General features: G+C 34.6%; 1 protein-coding gene and 1 pseudogene across 1 annotated transcript; both read left to right on the forward strand.

Annotated features, from left to right (window-relative positions):
• Positions 1-283: 283 nt before the first annotated feature.
• LOC113893707 (olfactory receptor 6C76) lies at positions 284-1,216 on the forward strand. The gene has a single exon (XM_027543582.1). The coding sequence runs from the start codon at positions 284-286 to the stop codon at positions 1,214-1,216; it is 933 nt and encodes a 310-aa protein (XP_027399383.1).
• Positions 1,217-9,154: 7,938 nt separating this feature from the next.
• LOC113893499 lies at positions 9,155-10,095 on the forward strand (annotated as a pseudogene).
• The last annotated feature ends 6,133 nt before the right edge of the window (positions 10,096-16,228 follow it).

A 16,228-nucleotide genomic window follows, 5' to 3' on the forward strand; every position in this document is an offset into this window, starting at 1 on the left:
CCAGATTTTCCAGGTAACAAGAGTAATAAATGAAGACACAATAGACATGCAGTAAGGATCAGAGGACATTACGTCCTACAGATGAGACTAATATTAAGCAAAAGAAACACTCCTAAGATGTATAATAAAATTGGGAAGGAAAATATATGTATAAAAGTCCAGAAACTTTTTGTGAAAATAAAATTATTACTTGAAAAACGGGTGCAGACATTTATGCTTATCTAATCAATTTATTACTGTTTTGTATCTGCCAGTAAGATTTGTCAACAATCAGCCACCAGAAATGAGAAACAGAACATCAGTGACAGAGTTCATCCTTCTAGGTCTGACTGATGATCCCAAAATGCAAGCTGCTATTTTTTTCTTTTTATTTCTCACATATGTGCTGAGTGTTAGTGGAAATCTGACTATCATCATTCTTACACTGCTGGCTTCCCATCTGAAGACGCCCATGTATTTTTTCCTCAGGAATTTCTCCTTCTTAGAAATCTTATTTACTTCTGTCTGTAATCCTAGATTTTTGATAAGCATTCTAACTGGAGACAAATCTATTTCCTATAATGCTTGTGCAGCTCAGCTCTTTTTCTTTATCCTTCTTGGTTCAACAGAGTTTTTTCTCCTGGCATCTATGTCCTATGATCGTTACGTGGCTATCTGCAAACCTCTGCATTATACAACCATCATGAGTAACAAGATCTGCTACCAGCTTGTAGGCGGCTCTTGGCTGGCTGGATTCTTGGTGATCTTTCCTCCACTGACCATAGGGCTGCAGCTGGATTTCTGTGACTCCAATATCATTGACCACTTCACCTGTGATTCTGCTCCTTTACTGCAAATCTCCTGCACAGACACCAGCACACTAGAACTCATGAGCTTTGTTTTAGCTCTGCTGACGCTCATGTCCACCTTGATGTTAGTAATCCTCTCCTACTCCTACATCCTCAGAACAATTCTGAGAATCCCTTGTGCCCAACAAAGAAAAAAGGCCTTTTCAACCTGCTCCTCCCATATGATTGTTGTCTCAATCTCTTATGGAAGTTGCATCTTCATGTATGTGAAAACCTCAGCAAAGGAAGGGGTTGCTTTGACAAAGGGAGTAGCTATGCTCAATACCTCTGTGGCTCCTATGCTCAATCCGTTTATTTATACCTTACGGAACCAGCAGGTAAAACAAGCGGTTAAGGATGTTGTGAGAAAGATGTTCTCAAAACATTGACCTGACTTAAATTTTAACTAAAACAAATACAATTTTAACTAGAGAACCAATGAATAATATCTTTTCTAAAATATATTCTACCTTATTCTATTTCTTTACAGAAACAGCATTGTTTAGGCTATTTTGAATTTAATATTCTTATTGTAAATCTTCCTTGTATGAACTTTAGCACAGTATCATTTTGGAGTGTTCTTATGTGATTTCGTATTATAAACTTAAATTTAGAACTAAAAGCCCTTCACATATTAACATGTGTGTGAGTGCAAAGCTGCTTCACTCACATCTGACTCTTTGCATCCCAGCAAACTGTAGCCCACCAGGCTTCTCTGTCCATGTGATTCTCCAGAAAGAATACTGGAGGGGGTTGTCATGCCCTCCTCCAGGGGATCTTCCTGACCCAGGGTTCGAACCCACGTCTCTTAAAACTCCTGCATTGGCAGGCAAGCTTTTTATCACTAGTGCTACATGGGAAGCTCCATTTATTAATTTCAAATAATATGCACGACATTAAACACCACCTAAAATACTTGAGTAGAATAAAATTACTATTAATTTATATATGTCTAAATCCAAAAGTACATACTCATGTCTCTAGAAGCATGCAAATATGTATATATGTGCTATATGAGTATACAATCATATATATGTCTATATATATGTATATATATATATATTTATGCATACTATACTTTTAATGGTTTTTATCAAGTGAAATAGAGGAAACTCAGTCATAAAGGTGTAGAAATAACTAAGTAATATAGGAGTTAGGCATTGTTGAAAAATAATATTTTGAGCATGAAATTTAACTTACAGTTTACTTACATTCTACATAAAAATGTTTAAATATTCTATGTATTTGTCATCAGAACAACAGATTAATAATGGAAAAATACTTTTCTACATTTATGTCTATTTTAGCAATTCACTGTATGATAATTTAGATAAGAAAAATAATGCAGAAACTATTTATTTAATAAACATTTCTTGAATACAGAACTTTTATAGAGCTAATATTTAAAGAAATTGCAATACCATATAAATAGATTTTTAGAAGGTAGTTATATACAGAGATGGCAGTATTTGGCTTGAAAATATTTTATTTTCCATTATGAGAATCTTACTTCATACATACAAATACTATTAGTATTTTTTCTCTATTGGTATCTTTAATAAACTTTGATAAGATTTGACCAATATATTATGTGGGATTATATTGCTTGCCAAATAAACATTAAAAGTAAAATCAAGTTAAGGGGGAAATAAGATATAGAACAAAAAACTCAGGAAGATTTGTAGGATCCCAGAAAATTCTGCTTAACTCAGGAACTGGAAAGATAGATTCGCTTAACCCATAACTATTTATTGCTCATATTTTCTCTCAAATGCTTCCCCTTTTCTCTGTTAAAGATTTTAATCTATCTTCATTTGGTTTAATTCTGTTTCATTCTTCCAGAATAAATTGTTCTTCATCACATAATAGATAGTACAGTTCCTTGTAGACTTCAGTTCATCCTTTTCAGTTTATGATAAAAAGCAAGACTCCCTGCCACTCAGTTCAATAAAAGTATCAGTTGGAAGAAGCTTATTGATACCCCTCTGAGTAAATGTTGATTAAAGAATCATCTCTTTGATCCCTGACCATGAACTATGTTTCATAGCCATAGGATGCTGCTTAAATATATATGTTAGAATTAAGTTGTCTAGATTTGCCTCTAGTTTTGCCATTTGTAGGCTGAGTTTCTCTTGGTTGCAAAATTTTCACATGCAAAGGAAAGTCAATAATTCTGTTTAATCCTAGATTTGTTATGTTACATATAGTTTAAGCATCTAAAACTGCTAGTAATTGAGTAATGGTGCAATAATGTTAGCATTTATTATTATTATTGTTATAGTGATTAATTTCAGTCACATAGTCTGAGTCACATTGTCAACGGAGATGTAGGTGGAGATGGCAGAAAATCCTGCTTGACAATGAAAAGGAAGTAGTTTTGGAGTAACTACTCGATTTTATTTCAGCCAACTTCATTTTGCCAGTTTGGTTGTATGGAAAACATGTCTACCTCCAGAGATAGAAGCACTTCCTAAGGTAATAGCCACCTACAGACACGCTTAAAAGGATAACATAGACCAGATAGATTTTTGAAAGCAAAGAATTGGCCCTTTGCCTTGTCCAAGTGTCATGTTTCATCAGGCTTGCAATCTTACCAATCAAAGTCAAAAAGATCATGTAGTAAAACCCAGTGTGAATAAATAGCCTTTAAAAAGGTTTCAGGGACTTCCCTGGTGTTCCATTGTTTAAAAATCCACCTGTCAATGCAGAGGACACAGGTTTGATCCCTGGTTCAGGAAGATCCCACTTGTCCTGGAGCCACTAAGTCCCTGTGCCACAACTACCAAGCCCAGGGGCAGTAACTACTGAAACTCGCACGCCTAAGGCCCATGCTCTGCAACAAGTGAAAACACTGCAGTAAGAAGCTGGGACACTGCAACGAAGAGTATTCCCCACTTGCCCCAACTAGAGAAAAGCCCATGCTCAACAACAAAGACCCAGCACAGTCAAAATTAAATAAAAATAAATTAAAGTTTTAAAAAAAGTTTTCAGTGATGAAATTTTCATGTATAGGTAGACACATTCTTAGCAAGCATATACTAATGAAACCGAGTACTTTCAAAAACAGATTGGTACAGAAAATGAGTATCATTGCTTTTTTCTTGGGTTTTTTTTTTTTTTTTGCTGCTATGGTTTGCTTTTAACCAGACAAGCAGATATATGATCAGGCTGCCCATCCCCTAAAACCAGCTCTGACTAATCAATGATGGGCACAAATGTATCTAACTTCTCAATGTCTTGATTTTTATTGAAGAACTACAGTTATTTCTTTTCCCTTATTTAGTGCTTTATTTCTCAGTTTACCCCTTAGAACTAAATGTTTGCGATATTTCTCTTTTTCTGTGTACCTCTTTTTACCGTTTTTTCAGATTTTCATATTACCATAAAATTCTATTTTACAATAATGAGCTCTATCAGTATGAATAAGCCACTTCTACCAAGTACATGTGGCCTTGTATCTCATATTTAAATTTCATCATGAAGACATGGCTTGGGTAAGCATCACACTGAAGGGTAAACAACCTTAATTAAAATTATGAAATCAATAATATATTACCAAAATAGAATATCTATTCAGAATCAAACACCCAGACATTTTTTTTTTCTTGACAACATTGATATGTTTAAACTATCCTGTAGCACTGAGCTTATGGTAAAATAGCCATTCTTATAAACATATGAGATAAACACAAACAGTTGTATGGGAATGTGTATGAAAATTTTAAGGAGGAAAAGTAATTTCATTTGTAGAATCTACATTCAAAATGAAATAGAACAATTATATAAAAATGTGTGTGTCACTTATTCTAATATATGATTTATTTTAGAAATTTTTGATCATTCATAATACCCCAAAGTAATAATTTGATTGATTATGGAGTCTGAGCAAGCTCCAGATGGTGAAGGACAGAGAAACCTGGCTTGCTGCAGTCCCTGGGGTCACAGAGACCAACACAACTGAGCAACTGAATATCAAAATGGTATTCAACTATGTAACTGAAATAAATGCATATGCTCACTTTGAATGCTTAAATATTACTTTGTGACAGGGGAACTAATATTACTAAGTGCCAAGGGCAAATTTCAAAAATTAGAATGTGTTTAAAGATGTATCATGTATACCTGTGGCAGATTCATTTTGATATATGGCAAAACCAATACAATTAAATAAAATTTAAAAAATCATTAAATATTCAAAAAGAAAAAAGATGTATCAACAATGTGTATTATAATTTGTTAAGAGCACTTACCAGTGAAGGTAAATATTTCAAAATAAATATACACTTCAAGTAGATTTTCTTAAAAGTAAGATCACATGAAGGCAAAACAAGTTCTTTGAAGTGGAAAGATACACGTGATGTTTTATTCATGTTATATTTGACATTGTGGTTGTGATGTATTTTAATAACTTTTATTGATTAGACTTCTAGTACTAAAATGTTATTATTATTGTAAAAAATGTTATTGAATAGATTTTAATTATATATGTTCATTAAGAAGATATTATACTAATGCATATTTCTAACACTGAATTTGGTCACAGTGGGATAAACTCCACTTAATGTGCTCACCTGGAAAGAATAGCTATGTGTGTGTGTGTGCTTAGTCACTCAATGCTGTCCAACTCTTTGTGACCCCATGAAGAATAGTTTTGATATATATTACATATATATTCTTTTTTGTTGTTTGTTTTGTTTTAATTTTATTTTATTTTTTAACTTTACAATATTGTATTGGTTTTGCCATATATCAAAATGAATCTACCACAGGTATACATGTGTTCCCCATCCTGAACCCTGCTCCCTTCTCCCTCCCCATACCATCCCTCTGGGTCGTCCCAGTGCACCAGCCCCAAGCATCCAGTATCGTGTTCTTTATATAAATGTGTCTTGGATTTCATACTCAGAAGTCGGAAGGAATAAGTAAATGTAAAAATGAAATCTGATGTGCTTCTAATTTTAGTGACTTTGCTCAAGTATTGAAAGGCAAATTCATTCTAAAGAAATATTTGCTAAAATGCTCTATCTCAAAAAGTCCTCATAATTTTAACAACATTTCACAGCCCATGGAACTTGGTGTTTTTCTTTAGTCGTTCTGTGCCATATTTTTTTTTCACATTAAACAGATTTCTGCACACCATTTAAGAATCATGCTTAGATCATATGAAAATAAAAATTAGAGCATGTTGGTTTGCTTAGCCTCAGTTCTCCTCAAATATTGGCTAACATCCAGCTGCATGATTTCCTCAAACTTCCTCTGCGCCATAGGTCCCATTATCAACCAATTAAAACATGATTGCCAAAGCAGATCTTGTATGTTATTCACTAGTGCCCCATTACTGTTTATCCCAAAAGTCATTAAAAATTTATCTCAAGGAATATTTATGAAGTTATATGTAGCAAAGCACATTAAAGGTGGTAAGTTGACTCCATTTCAAAGAAAAATAAATGGATATGCCCACTTACCTCAAAATAGCAGAGAAGCCTATTAAAGAAATATTCTCAAATTTGCAGCATTAATAGCAGCAAATTTCTTTCATCTAGAGGTTTATGTCAATATGACAGGTGAAATATTTCAAGATTCCAGGTTTTTGGACAATGTTGGGAAAAGATATGTGGAAAATATCTCATTAGGTTTTTGGAGATGGGATAAAAAGATATTTATGAGGGATTTATAGCTCTGTTGGAGGGAAGAAAATATATCTATGATTGATCACTTCTGATTTAAGAGAATCAAATATATCACATTAAATATCTAACTCTAACCATTAAACATTTGACAATAAGTATTCTCAACTTATTTTCATAAGATGCTCAGCTTTTTTTTTAATTTTATTTTATTTTTTAAATTTACAATATTGTATTGGCTTTTCCATATATCGAAATGAATCTGCCACAGGTATATATGTGTTCCCCATCCTGAACCCTCCTCCCTCCTCCCTCCCCATACCATCCATCTGGGTTGTCCCAGTGCACCAGCCCCAAGCATCCAGTATCGTGCATCGAACCTGGACTGGTGACTCGTTTCATATATGATATTATACATATTTCAATGCCATTCTCCCAAATCATCCCATCCTCTCCCTCTCCCACTGAGTCCAAAAGACTGTTCTATACATCAGTGTCTCTTTTGCTGTCTCGTATACAGGGTTATTGTTACCATCTTTCTAAATTCTGTATATATGCGTTAGTATACTGTATTGGTGTTTTTCCTTCTGGCTTACTTCACTCTGTATAATAGGCTCCAGTTTCATCCACCTCATTAGAACTGATTCAAATGTATTCTTTTCAATGGCTGAGTAATACTCCATTGTGTATATGTACCACCGCTTTCTTATCCATTCCTCTGCTAATGGACATCTAGGTTGCTTCCATGTCCTGGCTATTATAAACAGTGCTGTGATGAACATTGGGGTACACGTGTCTCTTTCAATTCTGGTTTCCTCAGTGTGTATGCCCAGGAGTGGGATTGCTGGATCATAAGGCAGTTCTATTTCCAGTTTTTCAAGGAATCTCCACACTGTTCTCCATAGTGGCTGTACTAGTTTGCATTCCCACCAACAGTGTAAGAGGGTTCCCTTTTCTCCACACCCTCTCCAGCATTTATTGCTGGTAGACTTTTGGATTGCAGTCATTCTGACTGGTGTGAGATGGTACCTCATAGTGGTTTTTATTTGCATTTCTCTGATAATGAGTGATGTTGAGCATCTTTTCATGTGTTTGTTGGCCATCTGTATGTCTTCTTTGGAGAAATGTCTATTTAGTTCTTTGGCCCATTTTTTGAGCTTTTATATCTTATATAACATTGATTCTCTGCTGCCTGTCTCTCATATACATGAATATATATGTATACACATAAGTATACATACATATTAATATAATAGCTATATTGATAATCTAAATAGTTGAGAACCTTAAATGGTGATTTATGATCAATTTTATGTAAGTATTCACAATTTATTTTCATATGTTTTCAGCTTTTATATTGTATATAGCATTGATTCTCTGATGCCTGTATCTCTCATATATATTAATACATAAGAATACATATAAATATATATGCATATTAATATTAAAGTTAAAATCAACTATCTAAATATTTGAGAAGTTTAAATGATGGTTTCTAGATTTTAGCACTTTCAATGGCAATTAGTAGAAATATGTGAGTAGAAATATGTGCAGCATAGGTCGCTTTCCTTAAATTACACTTATACTTTAGAAGGACATGTGGACACTCTTGGTATTGGTATCCACAATATGTTTAGATACCTGTAAAGTATTTGTGCATTTCTCATGTAAATTCACTTGTGAATCATTCTTAGAGATCATTAGCATACTTTGTGAACATGTTGCTTGATACCATTATTTGGTAGATTTTCAAAAGGAATTATTAGGCATTATGAAACCATGAGAGCTTCCCCGGTGGCTTAGCAGTAAAGAATCCACCTGCAATGCAGGAGTCACAGGAGACATGAGTTTGATCCCTGGGTTGTGAAGATCCACTGGAGGAGAGCATGTCAACTCACTCCAGTATTTTTATCTGGATAATCCCATGGATAGAGGAGCCAGGTGGCCTACAGTCCATAGGGTTGTGAAGAGTCAGACATGACTGAAGTTACTTAACATACACATGCCTGGAACCAACAAGTAAAAACATGAACTTAAATTTTCATGTTAAGTAATGCAAAAAGAAATTTAGGGGTTCAGAGGCCTCATTAATATATGTGAAAATGATATAAGTATTTGGTTACAGAATATTTTGTTATTTATATAAATCATTTTAATATACATAAATGTTCTGAATACATTAGAATGACTTATACTCTAAATTTTAGAAGAAATGGGAAATATATGAACAAGTAAGTGTATGATTGGCTATTTTCTCAGAGAACATTCAGAATGTCACTGACCTATATTAATTAGATTTGGGTTGACCAATTATTTCCATCATCAGTTAGTACGTTTAATCCTAAAAAGCTTAAATAGCAAAAGAATAATGTTCTCTCCATGTTAGCTCAACAGTGAAGCATGAGAAGAGCTCATGTTCAATGACTAGATTTCCCAAGTAGCAATTATAGTAAGTGAAAGCAGAGTGAAACATGTAGCAAGAAATCAAAGGACATTATGCAGAGTAATAAGACTGATATTAAACAAAAGACACAAATCTAAGATGAATAATGAAACGAAGAAATGAAGAATGTACATACTTTTGGTGAAGATACAATTATTACTTTAAAAACTGGAAGTTAATATTTATTCTTGTCTAACCCATTTATTGTTGTCTGTCTTGATTATGCCACAAGATTTGCCAAAAATCAATAGCCAGAAATGAGAAACAGATCATCAGTGACAGATTTAGTCCTACTGGGTCTGACTGATAATATAAAAATACAAGCTGTGATTTTCTTCTTTCATTTCTCACATATGTGCTGAGTGTTAGTGGAAATCTGACTATCATCATTCTTTTACTGCTGGATTCTCATCTGAAGACTCCCATGTATTTTTTCCTCAAGAATTTCTCCTTCTTAGAAATCTCATTTACTTCTGTCTGTATCCCTAGATTTTTGATGAGCATTCTAACTGGAGACGATTCTATATCCTATAACACTTGTGTAGCTCAGCTATTTTTCTTGATTCTATTCAGTTCAACAGTTTTTTTCTCCTGGCATCTATGTCCTATGATCGTTACATGGCTATCTGCAAACCTCTGCATTATATGACCATCATGATTAACATATCTGCTACCAGCTTGTAGGCGGCTCTTGGCTGGCTGGATTCTTGGTGATCTTTCCTCCACTGATCTTGGGGCTGCAGCTGGATTTCTGTGACTCCAATATCATTGACCACTTCACCTGTGATTCTGCTCCTTTGCTGCAAATCTCCTGCACAGACACCAGCACACTAGAACTCTTGAGTTTTGTTTTAGCTGTGCCGATGCTCATGTCCATCTTGATTCTGGTAATCCTCTCCTACTTCTATATCCTCAGATCAATTCTGAGAATCTCCTCTGCTCAACAAATGAAAAAGGCTTTTTCAACCTGCTTCTCACATATGATTGTTGTCTCAATCTCTATGGAAGCTGCATCTTCATGTATGTGAAAACCTCAGCAAAAGAAATGATTACTTTGACAAAGGGGGCTGCTGTACTTGATGCCTCCTTGGCTCCTATGCTGAATCCATTTATTCATACCTTATGGAACCAGCAGGTGAAACAAGCATTTAAGGATATTGTGAGAAAGATACTGTCCTCCAAAACATTGATTTCATGAAAATTTATAACAAACACACAGCAACTTTTACCAGAGAAATGATAAATAATTGTTTTATCTCTTCTGTCTTCTTTTATTGAGTCTTAGAAATATAATTGTTTATGGTGTCTTGGATCCAATATTCTTAAAATACAATTCTCCAGATATGTATATAAGCACAAAATCATTATGGAATGATCCATAGCATTTCCCTATGATATAACACAAGGAAATGGCTGAAGCTAGTCTTCTATTAATGTAGGTACTTCCAATAATATTCATTGTGATGATATTTATCACAACCTAATTTATTCAAACAGCATATGGCATTAGTATTTTTAGCTATAAATGTATAAAAGGATCATTTAAGTGTATTAAGTCATATAAATGTATAAAATGATGTACCTACACAATGTGGATGATGACTGAGGCCATAAAATGAAAAGATGCTTACTCCTTGGAAGGAAAGCTATGACAAACCTAGACAGTGTATTAAAAAGTAGAGATATCAGTTTGCCAACAAAGGTCTGTACAGTCAAAACTATGATTTTTCCAGAAGTCATATTTGGATGTGAGAGCTGGACCATAATGAAGGCTGAGTACCAAAGAATATGTGCTTTTGAACTGTGGTGCTGGAGAAGACTCTTGAGAGTCCTTTGGAAAGCAAGATTAAACCAGTTAATCTTAAAGGAAATCAACCCTGAATATTCATTGGAAAGACTGGTGCTAAAGCTGAAGCTCGAATAATTTATCCTCCTGATGCAAAGAGTCAACACTTTGGAGAAGACCCTGATGCCGGGAAGAATTGAGGGCAGGAGGCAAAGGGGGCAACAGAGGATGAGATGCTTGAATGGCATCTCTGTCTCAGTGACATGAGTTTGAGTAAACTCGATGAGACAGCACAGGACAGGGAAGCCTGGTGTGCTTCATGGTGTGTTCATGGAGTCACAAAAAGTTAAATATGACTTAACAACTAAACAACAACATACACATGTACTTACATTGTATATATATTTACTTGTATATGTTTTTATTTATTTATGTAAATATATATATATCCATTGCCTTAATTTTTTCTTTAAAAGAACTTGGAAAAAATTTATGGAATATAGTAATATCTGATATACAAGCAAATATCAAATTTTATGTGTCAAACGTTAACTAGAGAAATATGAAAACAGGAAAAGCACCATCTTTGCTATGAAAATTACCTGAGATAATTATCCTAGTGATGAAATCAGATATGGAGATTGCTCTTACAAACCATCCTTTCCACATGCATGTCTGAAACTGCCAGCATTAGCAAACTATGCACATCCCATGGGCTTTCCAGGTGGCTCAGTGGTAAAGAATCCACCTGCCAATACAGGAGACTCAAGAGACATACGTTTGATCCCTGGGTCTGGATAATCCCCTGGAGAAGGAAATGGAGCCCTACTCCAATATTCTTGCCTGGGAAATCCTATGGAGAGAGGAGCCTGACAGGCTATAGTCCATGGAGTCAAAAAGAGTTGGACATGACTTAGTGACTAAACAATAACAAACAATGGAAGAACTAGAGGCAAAGGAAGTGATTGCTGTCCAACTTTTTACTAACCCCATGGTCTGTAGCCTGCCAGACTCCTCTATCATATAAAGTTATGAAGTATCAAATTTGTAAGATACAGAAAAAGTGATGACTAGCAGCATATTTGGAGTCCAAATCCCATTAGAAAACAAATTAATACAATCTTGAAACCAATTATATAAGCATTAATGCAAAGGAGATAAACAAGACATTAAACTTAACTAAACTTCAAAGAAAAAAGTAGTAAAGAATAAAGCAGAAATTATAGAAAAAGAAAATAGAGAATAAACATAAAATGAAGGACAGCAAGGCAAAAGAAAATAAGTGGACTATTGGGATAATTAAATCTTTTTTGAGTGATTTAAAAAAAAAGAGAAATCCAAGCATTGTATTGAGAAATAGCACATCACTGCACATAAATATAGACATGAAAGTAGGATAATTATAATTTTTCCAATAAGTCTGTAAATAGTCTTGTTCTATAAAATATAACTGGTACAGAAAAATATAAAATTTGAATACTTGTATAGTTATTACAACTCATTAAAAAATCCAGAATCTAGTGGTTCCTACAAAGTATTTAGCAAATGCATACAAAAAAAAAATAATACCACTTCTACACAGAGCTCTCCAGGCATAACTAAAAGAGTATGTACAAATTTCAAAAAATGAAAGCAGTATAATCTTGATATAAGACTTGACAATGATATTACAAGGGGATCTCAATGGTTAAACAAAGTCAAGTCCACTGGAAAAAGGAGCTTGTGCCTAGTCCTCATGGGTCAGCCTCCTCCAGTACAGAGCAGGTTGAAGAAGAGTGCAAACAGTAACTAAGTGGTCCATTACTTCATCAGTCAGCAGTTGAGAAGGATGTGATTACAGAGGACAAACAGGAGGTTTCTAAGGTACAGGGGATGTTCTGTTTCTTAACCTGTAGTGTGGATACCTCTATGACTGTACACTGTTTTTCACGCATGATAGATTTCATAAAAAATAAAAGTTTCTCTTTAAAGCTGTACAATAATATAACTCTATGGTAAGGTAAATTCCATTGGCAAACCCTTATAAAGAAACTATAATTTATTCCTAATGTGGTTACATGTTTCTGAAGAATCTTAGAGCAAAAATATAACTTGTTATAAGATATATTTATTAAGATTATGGTCTTTACTAATTGCAAAAATACTGGTTAGATATATCACATATATACATTAGCAAAAAAAAAAAAGAATAGTAAAGGGGATAAAAATAGAATAATAAAATATCTAGGACTAAATCCGTGTGTAGTTACATAATAGTACTTTCTCAATATGATTCATGCTCACATTAAGTTCTACATATAAAATCGTAACTTTTATAAATTTTAATCAAATGCACTGTTTTTTTTTAACCTCTTCTATGGCCTAGACCAAAAATTCGAATAGTTCTTGACATGATAATAGCCAAATCCTATAATATAGTCTTCAATAACATAAATCCTAATAATAAATAAAACTAGATTACATTAGATTGATCAAAAATTTCATAAGATGTTATTGAAAATCCAAAATGAAAGCAAAATAGGTTAATTATTAAAACCTCATATTTTTAGGAAATGTAGTAGGGGATTAAATCTGTTTGTCTGTTTGCTTTTCTATTAGTAAAATGGGAACCTGCCCTCTGTATGATGCTGTTTTTCCATCTACCCTCTTGAAAAACAGCGTCCCTGCTGTCGCCTGTTTTTCTTGCTTTGCCAAAGTTCATTAAGCAAAAGGTTCGTTAGTGATGTCAGAACCTACGTTACTGAGGATTTTTTACTTTATTCATTCAGATGATCCCAAAGCACCTCCAGAAGATTGAACAGAAGACTGTGGATATCCTTAATGTTGGAGTAGGAAAGCCAACTCCCTGCTTAGAACTGTCAGAGTTCTTCTAAATCCCAAAGGAATTCCTTTTGTTCTCCTTCCTTACTTCTGGTCCTCCTTGCCTCATGACAAAGTCCAAAGGAAAGTGTTTCCAAGGTTTAAAATATGAGAGTCTCTAATGAAAGTCTCTATCTGATATGAAAATGGAAGATGCAGTATTGAAGACCCTCCAAAGATGACCGGAGAAAATGTACGGTGAAGATCCTGTGAGACCAGTGCCGAGGGGCATCTCCCTTATCACACACAGGCAAACACAGTAAGGAGCTGCCAGCGGAAGCCAGGAAAAACTGTCAAATGAATAAGGACCATAAGGAAGCTAGGAGAACTACTTTCTCTTTTGAGAGATAAGAGTAAGAAATATGTGTTGTTATTTTCTTGTATGATGTGCTTAAACTTATTTCAGTTTGTAATATGGAAACTTGCAGCAGACATAGTATGAATTATCCAATAGTCCTTTGTAAAATTCAGGTCATAACCAGGGCTATATTTTTACACTGAGAAGTTGGCAACCATGCAGTTTAATTCAAGAATACACAGAAATACACCTTTCAAATCCCTGGGATTTATAGCCCGAAAGAATATTTAATGCTTAAAATATCAACATTTTCTCATGCTCTGCTTGCTGTGGGGAGTTGGACTTCAGATAGATGTCCACCACCTCCCTCCCACTTACCAGCATCTGAAATAAAGTAAACTTTGCTTTCAAAAAATAAATAAATAAATTATAAATCTAAATTCTAGATTGTATTTTATAATGAAAAATTTAACCAGAAATATTTTAATTTTTCCTCAGCATGTATTTTCTGCATGCTAAGTCTCGCTTCAGTTGTGTCAGACTCTAGGCGACCCTATGGACTGTAGTCTGCCAGGCTCCTCTGTTCTTGGAGATTCTCCAGGCAAGAATACTGGAGTGGGTTGCCATGCCCTTCTACAGGGGATCTTTACGACCTAGGGACTGAACCCTAATTTCTTATGTCTCCTGAACTGGCAGGCAGGTTCTTTACCACTGGAGCCACCTGGGAAGCCCTTTATATCTAACTTATTCAACAGACAGTAATTTGATGACTCAGCAAAGAGATACACTTTTTGCTGTTTATGAGGCACTGCAGAGGATAAAGCAAGGTTGAGGAGAGTATTTCACTAACAATTTTGGCATGGTGTATATTCAGAAGGAGAAGTATGAAAAAAAGACCACAGCAAGGATAACAGATTTTAGTACTTCACAGCTTATTCTACTTATTATGGCCTTTTTGCTGTCTTGAAGTAGTTAACAGAAAATTAATTCTTAGCGAAACCACAATCAAGGACAAGTCAAAGAATAAGGCATCATGGATTAGTAGTATGCTGTTTTATTTGCTTAAAAGAGAAACTGTGAATAAATCGATCTTACTTAACAGAGGCAAAATAGGAATTACATAGCAAAAAAAGGATTGAAGAGATAGGAAAAACCTCACAGAGTTTGAAAACAAATAACATTTTTTTTTTTACTTTACAATATTGTATTGGTTTTGCCATACATCAACATGCATCCGCCACAGGTGTACACATGTTCCCCATCCTGAACCCCCCTCCCACCTCCCTCCCCATACCATCCCTCTGGGTCATCCCAGTGCACCAGCCCCAAGCTTCCTGTATCCTGCATCGAACCTGGACTGGCGATTTGTTTCTTATATGATATTATACATGTTTTAATGCCATTCTCCAAAATCATCCCCCCCCTTCCCTCTCCCACAGAGTCCAAAGAACATTCTTTTACTCTCCTTGTATAAGCTATTGATTGGTATGAGAGGCTCACAAAGAGACCACTCCTTTGGAGGGCAGAAGGGTCACCAAAGGAAACAGTTTCCATTACTTATTGATGTATTGAAAAATCTTGAGAATTTAAGAGCTAGGGTGTCACTAAATGATGTTGGCCATTAGCTTTGTTAGTGTCTTCATCTTAGTTGTGCCAGATCTGCACTTTTTACTTTTTAGAGTTTTTCATTAGTTTCTTTGCATGAATGTCCATTTTCCTGTGATGATTCATTTAAAGCAAGATTGGCTTTGCCATATGTACCTCAAGGGATTTTATAAGGCACATGTCCAAAGGAAGAGAGGACTTAGTCTTTTCAGATGCAGAGGTTCATATGATTTGCAGGAAATATTTTAAAACTAATGGAGTGAACAACTGTAGATATAACCAATTGATGTCTCCAGGGAGATACTATTTAATTCAATTATGGAGAAACAGCAGGAACCCAGAGACTGTTTTCAGATGGGACATATTTTCCTAACTGTCACTGTAAATAATTAATACCAGTTATTGTTCCCTGAACAGAAATATAATTTTTTCTTCTTGCTGAAGAATATACATAATTGTCACAGATAATATCAACAAAATAAAACTTATAATACAGGGGAAGAAGCTACCTTGTCCTCTTTCATGTGTATCTGAAATTATAATGTATATATATATACATATATATATATATATATGTGATTGCATGTGATATCCGGGCAGCCTGATTGGAAGGCAAGTGTAGATAGATGTAACTGATGATGTCCAAGTAAGGCAACAGACTTCCTTAATTGTCTGGGTATATCTCAAGCATTAATATGCATATAAAACCCTTGATCATCATACCAAAATAGTCTTATTTTTATTCTTTCATGGGCACCTAACCTCTCCACCCCACTACCTGGT

This window comes from Bos indicus x Bos taurus, chromosome 5, assembly GCF_003369695.1.
Source record: "Bos indicus x Bos taurus breed Angus x Brahman F1 hybrid chromosome 5, Bos_hybrid_MaternalHap_v2.0, whole genome shotgun sequence".
Taxonomy (NCBI): domain Eukaryota; kingdom Metazoa; phylum Chordata; class Mammalia; order Artiodactyla; family Bovidae; genus Bos; species Bos indicus x Bos taurus.

Excerpts from the sequence above, each read along its gene's own strand:
- LOC113893707 (XM_027543582.1), top strand. The coding sequence starts at position 284 with ATGAGAAACAGAACATCAGTGACAGAGTTCATCCTTCTAGGTCTGACT.